The sequence below is a fragment of the Scyliorhinus canicula genome, chromosome 1 (genome assembly GCF_902713615.1).
Source record: "Scyliorhinus canicula chromosome 1, sScyCan1.1, whole genome shotgun sequence".
Lineage (NCBI taxonomy): Eukaryota > Metazoa > Chordata > Chondrichthyes > Carcharhiniformes > Scyliorhinidae > Scyliorhinus > Scyliorhinus canicula.
In genome coordinates, this window is record NC_052146.1 from 276,581,925 (window position 1) to 276,594,155 (window position 12,231).

Below are 12,231 nucleotides of genomic sequence, written 5' to 3' on the forward strand. Positions count from 1 at the left end.
GTAGGGAGCAGCTGCTCCCCTTACTCGAAGGGTCAGTTACGAGGGGACATGTGTTCAAAGTAAGGCATGGGATTTGAAGAAAAACTTTTTTACCCTGAGAATGGTGACTGTCTGGAATGCACTGCCTGGGAGCGCGGGTATAGGTGGCATGCCTCACATCCTTTAATCCTTTAAAAAGTACCTGGATGAGTACTTGGCATGCCAGAACATTCAAGGCTATGGGCCAAATGCTGGCAAGTGGAATTAGGTGGATAGGTCAGGCCTTTCATGTGTCGGTGCAGACTCGCTGGGCCAAAGGGCCTCTTTCCTGCTGTAGTATTCTGTGAATTGGAGATCTGTACACAGGGTATTACAAATTCTATTAACAATGCCACGTCACAAATGTAATTAAAGGAAGTTGAAACAGAGATGCAGACCATTTTATCATGATGAACAAAAAAATGGCACAAGTCTTAATGTAGGTAATTAATTGACAATTGCTACTTTTGTTGCAAAATGTGCCATATGTATTCTGAAAAAGTGACACAGCACAAGGGAGGGGGAGAGCAGGGGGAAGCGGCAGCGAGAGAGCGAGAGGGGCAGCGACACGGGCAGGGGCGAGGGGGCAGACAGACAGACAGAGACAGACAGACAGACAGACAGACAGACAGACAGACAGACAGACAGACAGACAGACAGACAGACAGACAGACAGAGAGAGAGAGACACACAGAGACACACAGAGACACACAGAGACACACAGAGACACACAGAGACACACAGAGACACACAGAGACACACAGAGACACACAGAGACACACAGAGACACACAGAGACACACAGAGACACACAGAGACACACAGAGACACACAGAGACACACAGAGACACACAGAGACACACAGAGACAGCGAGAGAGAGCGAGAGAGAGCGAGAGAGAGCGAGAGAGAGCGAGAGAGAGCGAGAGAGAGCGAGAGAGAGCGAGAGAGAGCGAGAGAGAGCGAGAGAGAGCGAGAGAGAGCGAGAGAGAGCGAGAGCGAGCGAGAGCGAGCGAGAGAGAGCGAGAGAGAGCGAGAGAGAGCGAGAGAGAGCGAGAGAGAGCGAGAGAGAGCGAGAGAGAGCGAGAGAGAGCGAGAGCGAGCGAGAGAGAGCGAGAGAGAGCGAGAGAGAGCGAGAGCGAGCGAGAGAGAGCGAGAGAGAGCTAGAGAGAGCGAGAGAGAGCGAGAGCGAGCGAGAGCGAGCGAGAGCGAGCGAGAGAGAGCGAGAGAGAGCGAGAGAGAGAGAGCGAGAGAGAGCGAGAGAGAGCGAGAGAGAGCGAGAGAGAGCGACAGACAGACAGACAGAGAGACACAGAGAGAGAGAGACACAGAGAGAGAGAGACACAGAGAGAGAGAGACACAGAGAGAGAGAGAGAGAGACAGAGAGAGAGAGAGAGAGAGAGACACAGAGAGAGAGACAGACATACAGAGAGAGAGACAGACAGACATACAGAGAGAGAGAGAGACAGACATACAGAGAGAGAGAGAGACAGACAGACATACAGAGAGAGAGAGAGAGAGACAGACAGACATACAGAGAGAGAGACAGAGAGACAGACAGAGAGAGAGAGACAGACAGAGAGAGAGAGACAGACAGAGAGAGAGAGACAGAGAGACAGACAGAGAGAGAGAGACAGAGAGACAGACAGAGAGAGAGAGACAGAGAGACAGACAGAGAGAGAGAGACAGACAGACAGACAGAGCGGGAGAGACAGACAGAGAGAGCGGGAGAGACAGACAGAGAGAGCGGGAGAGACAGACAGAGAGAGCGGGAGAGACAGACAGACAGAGAGCGGGAGACAGACAGAGAGAGCGGGAGAGACAGACAGAGAGAGCGGAGAGACAGACAGAGAGAGCGGGAGAGACAGACAGAGAGAGCGGGAGATACAGACAGAGAGAGCGGGGAGACAGACAGAGAGAGCGGGAGAGACAGACAGAGAGAGCGGGAGAGAGAGACAGAGAGAGCGGAGAGACAGAGAGAGCGGGAGAGACAGACAGAGAGAGCGGGAGACAGAGACAGAGAGAGCGGGAGGCAGAGACAGAGAGAGCGGGAGAGACAGACAGAGAGAGCGGGAGAGACAGACAGAGAGAGCGGGAGAGACAGACAGAGAGAGCGGGAGAGACAGACAGAGAGAGCGGGAGAGACAGACAGAGAGAGCGGGAGAGACAGACAGAGAGAGCGGGAGAGACAGACAGAGAGAGCGGGAGAGACAGACAGAGAGAGCGGGAGAAGACAGACAGAGAGAGCGGGAGAGACAGACAGAGAGAGCGGGAGAGAGACAGACAGAGAGAGCGGGAGAGACCAGACAGAGAGAGCGGGAGAGACAGACAGAGAGAAGCGGGAGAGACAGACAGAGAGAGCGGGAGAGACGACAGAGAGCGGGAGATACAGACAGAGAGAGCGGGAGAGACAGACAGAGAAGAGCGGGAGAGACAGACAGAGAGACGGGAGAGACAGACAGAGAAGCGGGAGAGACAGACAGAGAGAGCGGGAGAGACAGACAGACAGGCGGAGACAGACAGAGAGACGGGAGAGACAGACAGAGAGAGCGGGAGAGACAGACAGAGAGAGCGTGAGAGACAGACAGAGAGAGCGGGCGAGACAGACAGAGAGAGCGGGAGAGACAGACAGAGAGAGCGGGTTAGAGAGAGACAGAGAGAGCGGGAGACAGACAGAGAGAGCGGAGAGACACAGAGAGAGCGGAGAGACAGACAGAGAGCGGGAGAGACAGACAGAGAGAGCGGGAGAGACAGACAGAGAGAGCGGGAGAGACAGACAGAGAGAGCGGGAGAGACGACAGAGTGCGCGAGAGACAGACAGAGTGCGCGGGAGAGCGACAGAGTGCGCGGGAGAGACAGACAGAGAGAGCGGAGAGACAGACAGAGAGAGCGGGAGACAGACAAGAGAGCGGAGAGACAGACAGAGAGAGCGGGAGAGACAGACAGAGAGCGGGAAAAAAAGAGGGTGAGGACAGACAGAGAGAGCGGGAGAGACAGACAGAGAAGAGCGGGAGAGACAGAGCAGACAGAGCAGGAGCGGAGAGGACAGAAGACAGGACAGAGAGGAGGGAGAGACAGACAGGACAGAGGAGGCGGAGAGACAGACAGACAGAGCGGGAGCGAACAGACAGACAGGGGAGCGGGAGAGGACAGACAGACAGAGACGGGAGAGGGACAGACGAACAGATCGGGAGAGAGCAGACAGCAAGAGCGGGAGGGAGACAGACAGGACGAAGCGGGAGAGAGACCGACAGACGGATGAGACAGACAGACAGAGCGGGAGAGACAGACAGGACAGAGCGGGGAGAGACAGACAGAACAGAGCGGGGAGAGACAGACAGGACAGACGGGAGAGACAGACAGACAGGAGCGGGATGAGACAGACAGACAGCGCGGGAGGAGACAGACAGACAGGCAGCGGGAGAGGCAGAACAGACAGCAGCGGGAGGAGACAGACAGACACAGGGGAGACAGACAGACACAGGGGAGAGACAGACAGACACAGCGGGAGAGACAGACAGACAGAGCGGGAGAGACAGACAGACAGAGCGGGAGAGACAGACAGACAGAGCGGGAGAGACAGACAGACAGAGCGGGAGAGGCAGACAGACAGAGCGGGAGAGACAGACAGACAGAGCGGGAGAGACAGACAGACAGAGCGGGAGAGACAGACAGACAGAGGGGCAGGCTGGCTGAGAGACAGACAGACAGAGGGGCAGGCTGGCTGAGAGACAGACAGACAGAGGGAGAGACAGACAGACAGAGGGAGAGACAGACAGACAGAGGGAGAGACAGGCAGACAGAGGGGGAGAGACAGGCAGACAGAGCGGGAGAGACAGGCAGACAGGGGGAGAGACAGGCAGACAGGGGGAGAGACAGGCAGACAGGGGGAGAGACAGGCAGACAGGGGGAGAGACAGGCAGACAGGGGGAGAGACAGGCAGACAGAGCGGGAGAGACAGGCAGACAGAGCGGGAGAGACAGACAGAGAGAGCGGGAGAGACAGACAGAGAGAGCGGGAGAGACAGACAGAGAGAGCGGGAGAGACAGACAGAGAGAGCGGGAGAGACAGACAGAGAGCGGGAGAGACAGACAGAGAGAGCGGGAGAGACAGACAGAGAGAGCGGGAGAGACAGACAGAGAGAGCGGGGAGAGACAGACAGAGAGAGCGGGAGAGACAGACAGAGAGAGCGGGAGAGACAGACAGAGAGAGCGGGAGAGACAGACAGAGAGAGCGGGAGAGACAGACAGAGAGAGCGGGAGAGACAGACGGAGAGAGCGGGAGAGACAGACAGAGAGAGCGGGAGAGACAGACAGAGAGAGCGGGAGAGACAGACAGAGAGAGCGGGAGAGACAGACAGAGAGAGCGGGAGAGACAGACAGAGAGAGCGGGAGAGACAGACAGAGAGAGCGGGAGAGACAGACAGAGAGAGCGGGAGAGACAGACAGAGAGAGCGGGAGAGACAGACAGAGAGAGCGGGAGAGACAGACAGAGAGAGCGGGAGAGACAGACAGAGAGAGCGGGAGAGACAGACAGAGAGAGCGGGAGAGACAGACAGAGAGAGCGGGAGAGACAGACAGAGAGAGCGGGAGAGACAGACAGAGAGAGCGGGAGAGACAGACAGAGAGAGCGGGAGAGACAGACAGAGAGAGCGGGAGAGACAGACAGAGAGAGCGGGAGAGACAGACAGAGAGAGCGGGAGAGACAGACAGAGAGAGCGGGAGAGACAGACAGAGAGAGCGGGAGAGACAGACAGACAGACAGAGCGGGAGAGACAGACAGACAGACAGAGCGGGAGAGACAGACAGACAGAGAGAGCGGGAGAGACAGACAGACAGAGCGGGAGAGACAGACAGACAGAGCGGGAGAGACAGACAGACAGAGCGGGAGAGACAGACAGACAGAGCGGGAGAGACAGACAGACAGAGCGGGGAGAGACAGACAGCAGAGCGGGAGAGGACAGACAGACAGAGCGGGAGAGACAGACAGACAGAACGGGAGAGACAGACAGACAGAGCGGGAGAGACAGACAGACACAGCGGGAGAGACAGACAGACAGAGCGGGAGAGACAGACAGACAGAGCGGGAGAGACAGACAGACAGAGCGGGAGAGACAGACAGACACAGCGGGAGAGACAGACAGACACAGCGGGAGAGACAGACAGACACAGCGGGAGAGACAGACAGACAGAGCGGGAGAGACAGACAGACAGAGCGGGAGAGACAGACAGACAGAGCGGGAGAGACAGACAGACAGAGCGGGAGAGGCAGACAGACAGAGCGGGAGAGGCAGACAGACAGAGCGGGAGAGACAGACAGACAGAGCGGGAGAGACAGACAGACAGAGCGGGAGAGACAGACAGACAGAGCGGGAGAGACAGACAGACAGAGCGGGAGAGACAGGCAGACAGAGCGGGAGAGACAGGCAGACAGAGCGGGAGAGACAGGCAGACAGAGCGGGAGAGACAGGCAGACAGAGCGGGAGAGACAGGCAGACAGAGCGGGAGAGACAGGCAGACAGAGCGGGAGAGACAGGCAGACAGAGCGGGAGAGACAGGCAGACAGAGCAGGAGAGACAGGCAGACAGAGCGGGAGAGACAGGCAGACAGAGCGGGAGAGACAGGCAGACAGAGCGGGAGAGACAGACAGACAGAGCGGGAGAGACAGACAGACAGAGCGGGAGAGACAGACAGACAGAGCGGGAGAGACAGACAGACAGAGCGGGAGAGACAGACAGACAGAGCGCGAGAGAGAGAGACAGACAGAGCGCGAGAGAGAGAGACAGACAGAGAGCGCGAGAGAGAGAGACAGACAGACAGAGCGGGAGAGACAGACTGACAGAGCGAGAGAGACAGACAGACAGAGCGAGAGAGACAGACAGACAGAGAGCGCGAGAGAGAGAGACGGACCAGCGCGAGAGAGAGAGACGGACCAGCGCGAGAGAGAGAGACGGACCAGCGCGAGAGAGAGAGACGGACCAGCGCGAGAGAGAGAGACGGACCAGCGCGAGAGAGAGAGACGGACCAGCGCGAGAGAGAGAGACGGACCAGCGCGAGAGAGAGAGACGGACCAGCGCGAGAGAGAGAGACGGACCAGCGCGAGAGAGAGAGACGGACCAGCGCGAGAGAGAGAGAATGACCAGCGCGAGAGAGAGAGACGGACCAGCGCGAGAGAGAGAGACGGACCAGCGCGAGAGAGAGAGACGGACCAGCGCGAGAGAGACGGACCAGCGCGAGAGAGAGAGACGGACCAGCGCGAGAGAGAGAGGCGGACCGGAGCGAGAGAGAGGGGCGGACCGGAGCGAGAGAGGCGGACCGGAGCGAGAGAGACAGACCGGAGCGAGAGAGACACAGACAGAGAGACAGGGACAGACATGGAAAACAGGGACAGACATGGAAAACAGGGACAGACATGGAGGGATAGAGAAACGCCTGCACTCTCACAGACACATGCAGAGAAAAGAGAGAGAGCACGAGCAAATGATCATATAGCTCAGTTGGCTGCACTGCTGATTCATGATGCAAAGGACATTGGTTAAATTCCCATTGTGGCTGTGGTTACTTATGAAGGGTCTGCCCTCTCAAACGTCCGAGGCGTGGTGACCCTCATGTTAAATCACCAGTTGCACACGTGCGCACCTCTGGGATTGTGGCCATGCTTGGGTCCTCTTTCTCCCCCACATTTCCAAGACACATGTCAAATAAGATTATGGAGCAATCACCTCAGTTTAGTTCTGCCCTTAATTCTCTTTGCCTTCCTCAAAGGAAAGAGCTTCACCTATCAATTAAAGACAGACTCTCATAATTAGATTGCAACAGCAATGTATAATGCCATACCAATTGTTGAAAGCTTTCTTTCCATGGATTTTGATGTTCACAGTCTTCTGGGTTAATCTGATAAAATTTGCCTGGCTCCGGATGCATCATTGGCCGAGTGTACTCAAACACTTCCATATACAATCGTTTCCTGGAAAAATATGTATTCTTCATTTTATATTTCAATTAAGATTCAATCAGCGATGCACTAACACATTACGGTACCAAAGCACACAAACATAATATGCACAGAATTCCAGCAAATTTAAAATTCCCAATTACCTTCATATCCTTTTTCGATAAAACCCAACTTACTTAATTTATCCAACAAACTGCCACTGCAGCCCCACACCTTGTCTCAGGCCTTAATATCGCTCATTTTAAAGAAGGACAAAGACCCGGAAAAGTGTGGATCATACGGGCCAATCTCGCTGTTGAATGTGAATGCAAAGCTGTTGGCGAAGGTGCTAACTACACGGATAAAGGAGTGTGTACCAGGTGTGATGCATGAGGACCGGATGCGGCTTGTGAAGGGGCAAATGTGCGGAGGCTGCTTAATGTTATTGTGACGCCCTCAGAGGACTGGAAAGTGGAGGTGGGAGTGGCAATACATGCGGAGAAGGCGTTTGATCGGGTCGAATTATCTATTAGAGGTGTTTGATTGATTTGGAAGGGGTTTGTGGATAGGGTTTGGCTGCTGTACAAGGCGCCTAAAGCGAACTTCCGGACCAACAAGATCAGCTTGGATTATTTTGGGCTGCACCGGGGGGAAACGCATAGGTGCCCGCTCTCTCTGCTGCTCTTTGCCCTAGCGATTGAGCCATTGGCAATGGCACTTACGGGGTTGAAGGGGTGGAGGAGTCGTCAGCCTGGAGGCGGATGAAGTTGGCCTCATGTAAGCAGACCAATTTGAAGGCATCGGCGCTCCATCCATTCTCGCCGGTTAATACTCCACACGTTCGTGGTGGTATCAGCACTGAGGGTTTGGAACCAGTGCCGGTAGCACTTTGGATTGGAAGGTGGGTTGCTGTGGGCGCCAATTTGTGATAATTACAGGTTTAATCCAGCGGGGTTGGATGGGAGGTTCCAGGGGTGGTGGTAGGTGCGGATAGAATGCCTTGGGGATTTGTTCGTGGGAGGGTCGTTTGCAGATCTGGAAGGGACATACCAGCTACGAAGGGGGGAATAGGTTCAGGTATCTGCAGGTTAGGGTCTTTATTCGGAAGGAGGTGCCTGTGTTTCCAACGCTGCCACCCCTGGTGCTGCAGGATAAGTTCCTGTCTGAGGATGAAATTGGGCAAGGCATGGTTGCAGACATGTATGGGGAGCTGACAAAGTCAGGCTCAAGTGGGTGAAGGAGTTGGGGGCTGAAGTGTGGAGGAAAGCTCTGCGGAGGGTGAATGTGCCCTCATCGTGTGCCAGGCTAAGTCTTATTCAATTTAAGGTGGTGCATGGAGCCCACATGACAGTGTCCAGGATGAGTCAGTTTCTTTCCAGGGGGTGGAGGATGGGTATTTGGGGGGGGGGGGGGGGGGGGGGGGGGGGGGGGGGTCGTCACGAATCATGTACATATATTTTGGGTGTGCCGGAGGTCGAGGGGGTGTTAGAAGGGATTTTCAGACGTGGTGTTAATGATCTGGAAGAAGGAACTGAAGGCACTGTTGCTAAGTTTGCAGATGATACAAAGATCTGTAGAGGGACAGGTAGTCCCTCTGAGGAAGCAAGGGGGCTGCAGAAGGACTTGGACAAGCTAGGAGAGTGGGCAATGAAGTACAATGTGGAAAAGTGAGAGGTTATGCACTTTGGAAGGAGGAATTTCAGCACAGACTATTTTCTAAATGGGGAAATGCTTTGGAAATCAGAACCACAAAGGGACTTGGGAGTCCTTCTTCACAATTCTCTTAAGGTTAATGTGCAGGTTCATTTGGCAGTAAAGGCGGCAAATGCAATGTTAGCATTCATGTCAAGGGGGCTAGAACACAAGACCAGGGAGGTAGGTACTTCTGAGGCTGTATAAGGCTCTGGTCAGATCCCATTTGGAGCATTGTGAGCAGTTTTGGGCCCCGTATCTAAGGAAGGATGTGCTGGCCTTGGAAATGGTCCAGAGGAGGTTCACAAGAACGCTCCCTGGAATGAAGAACTTGTCGTATGAGGAACGGTTGCAGATTCTGGGTCTGTACTCGGAGTTTAGAAGGATGAGAGGGGATCTTATAGAAACTTACAGGATATGGCGGGGTCTGGATAGAGTGGACGTGGACAGGATGTTTCCACTTGTAGGAAAAACTAGAACCAGAGGACACCATCTCAGACTAATGGGACGATCCTTTAAAACAGAGATGAGGAGGAATTTCTTAAGCCAGAGTTTGGTGAATCTGTGGAAGTCTTTGCTGCAGAAGGCTGTGGAGGCCAATTCACTTAGTGTCTTTAAGACAGACATAGATAGGTTCTTGATTAATAAGGGAATCAGGGGTTATGGGGAGAAGGCAGGAGAATGGGGGATAAGAAAATATCAGCCATGATTGAATGGCAGAGCAGACTCGATGGGCCGAGTGGCCTAATTCTGCTCCTAGGTCTTATGGTCGCAAAATTCGGAGTGTCTGAAGATCCGGGAGTACAGGTGGGTGGGTGGGTGGGTGTCGACGCCTTTGCCTTTGCCTCCCTGACATACTCAGGATGGATTTTGTTGCGTTGGCAGGATTCAGCACTGACGAAGGCAGGGGTATCGGTTAGTGATTTGCAGAGTTCCTGCATTTGGAAAAGATCAAGTTCGCCATTCGAGGGGCGAAGGAGGGGTTTAGCCTCGATGTGGAAGCTGTTTATGGAGTTCTTTGTGGGGTATTGAGTTGTCAGCTTCAGGTGGGGGTTGTTTTATCTTTAGTTTGGACTTGGTGGCGGGTTTGGAAAAAGGAGGTGGGTGTTGGATGGGAGTGAGCTAAGTCGGAGGTGTTGGTTGTGGGGAGGTGCAGGGAGGGTGGGGCTTTAACCGTTGCTGCATTTGGTTTTTGTATTTTCCTGTTTACGTACATATTTTAAAAAACTTCAATAAAATGTTTTGTTTTTTTTTTTTAAAAACCACTGCAGAAGATTGGAAGCTTATATTTGCGAAGTAATTATGCTGTAACCGAAGATCGGTCAAATGAAGTAATATCGATAAAAGCAAAATACTGTCAATGCTGGAAATCTGAAATAAAAGGGGCTGCAAAAACGCAGCAGATCTGGCAGCAACTGTGGAGAGAGAAACAGTTGCCATTTTGAGTCTAATATGACTCTTCTTTGCAAATAATCTCTGTATTAGATATGGTCACCAATACTTTTGTTTTATATTGCAATGTCATTTAATGGTAGGTGCAGCCACAAAACAAAAATAGGTAGGACTAGATTTTGCTGTTAGTACACCAGCAAAACTATCAGCATTAGCTTAATTACAACTGCAAAATAAAGAGCAACGCCTTGAGTCTACATGTGCAGTTAAAAGTTGAAAACTAGAAGTTACAACTGGTGATTCACTGTTCTTCCACAGAGCGCGCCATGAAGTCCGTGCAGATGGAAATATTCTGAAATCACTTTTCCATTCTGAACTAGCAGCTTTCTTAATCATAGATATCCTACAGTGCAGGAGGAGGCCATTTGGCCCATCGGGTCTGCACCAACCCTCCGAAAGTGCATCCTACCTGGGCCAAATCCCCAGCCTATCCTCTGTAACCCCTTAACCCCATCGAACCTTTGGACACTTGGGGGCAATTTAGTACGGCCAATCCACTTAGCTTGCAAATCTTTGGGTTGTGGGAGGAAACCCATGCAGACACAGAAAGAATGTGCAAAATTCACAGAGTCAGAGAGATCGGGGTCAAACACGGGTCCCCGGTACTGTGAGGCTCCAGTGCCAACCACTGCCACCATGCCACCCTTCCTGCGATCTGAAAGTTCAGTGGCAAGCACAGAGTGAAATCTGGGCCACCATAAGAGTTCCAGACATACTAGAACAAAGAAAAATTACAGCACTGGAACAGGCCCTTCGGCCCTCCAAGCTTGCGCCGATCCAGATCCTCTATCTAAAACGGTCGCCTATTTTCTAAGGATCTGTATCCCGCTGCTCCCTGCCCATTCATGTATCTGTCTAGATACATCTTCAATGACGTTATCGTCACTTCCGGTTGCGGTGATGCGGAGCTAAGCCGCACGTTCGGTAGCTCCCGCTATTTTTGGACTTTCGGACTCTTTTAAGGGACGCTGGTTCGACTTTTCCCCGGGGGGGGGGAACACAGCCACTGTGCTCAGCTGCCGGTGGATGGGCTTGGCCAGGAGCGGAGCGGTCAGAAAATCGACTTTGAAGCAGAGAAAGGTGCGAGGCAAGGAAAACAAGATGGCGGCGGGCGGGGAACCGGCAGCTTGGCAGCAGTGGGCGCGGGAGCAGCAGGAGCTGCTTCAGCGCTCCTTCAGGGAGCTGAAGGCTGAGATCCTGGAACTGTTTACGGCCTCGCTGGACAAGATCATGACGACTCAGGCTGCAGAGATCCGGCAGCTACAGCTAAAGACCTCGGAGAACGAGGACGAGCTCCTGGGCCTAGCAGTGAAGGTGGAGTCGCACGAGGCGCTTCACAAGAAATGGCTGGCAAGGATGGGGGAGTTGGAGAACCGCTCACATCGGAAGAACCTGCGGATTTTGGGCCTCCCGGAGGAGCTGGAAGGTTTGGATTTGGGGGCCTACGTGGTTGTGATGTTGAACTCGTTAATGAGCGCGGGGTCGTTCCAAGGACCCTTGGAGCTGGAGGGGGCCCACCGAGTGCTGTTGAGGAAGCCCAGGCCGAACGAGCCACCTAGGGCGATGCTGGTCCGCTTTCACCGCTTCGTTGACCGTGAGTGCGTGCTGAGATGGGCAAAGAAGGAAAGGAGCAGCAGGTGGGAGAATGCGGACATTAGGATCTATCAGGACTGGAGCGCGGAGGTGGCGAAGAGAAGGGCTGGCTTCAATCAGGCGAAGGGAGCGCTTCACAGGAAGTTGCTGAAGTTTGGCCCGTTACAGCCGGCTCACCTTTGGGTCACTTACAAGGACCGGCAGCTCCACTTTGACTCTCCGGAGGAGGTCTGGGCTTTTGTCCAGGCAGAGAAATTGGACTCTAACTAAGGAATGATGTACATTGTCCGGAGGGTTTGTCCTCCTTGGTATCCTTTCGTTTTTATTGGCTGTGTTCGATGTTGCTTTCTCGTTGCTGTGCTTTTTCGTTTTTTGGGGCTGTTATTTATTTACTGTGCTTTAGTATGGCGGGGGTAGCAGGAGTCGGCTGACTTACGGAAGTACAATGTTATGGGTTACGCAGCTAGGGGGGGCCCTAGCTTTGGGGGGGGGGGGGGGAAATAAAATTTTTTTTTTTTTTTTTTAAAAGAAATTCTAGTTTGAAAG

At 53.6% G+C, this 12,231-nt stretch overlaps 1 protein-coding gene across 2 annotated transcripts in view; it reads right to left on the bottom strand.

The window, feature by feature from the left end:
• The window catches only part of LOC119974653 (F-box only protein 11), a 194,856-nt gene that overhangs the window by 70,804 nt on the left and 111,821 nt on the right, over positions 1-12,231 (bottom strand). For both annotated transcript variants that reach the window (XM_038813727.1, XM_038813736.1), the window contains one exon: positions 6,852-6,981. In XM_038813727.1, coding sequence (XP_038669655.1) covers positions 6,852-6,981 — 130 coding nt within the window. The remainder of the gene's footprint in view (positions 1-6,851; positions 6,982-12,231) is intronic.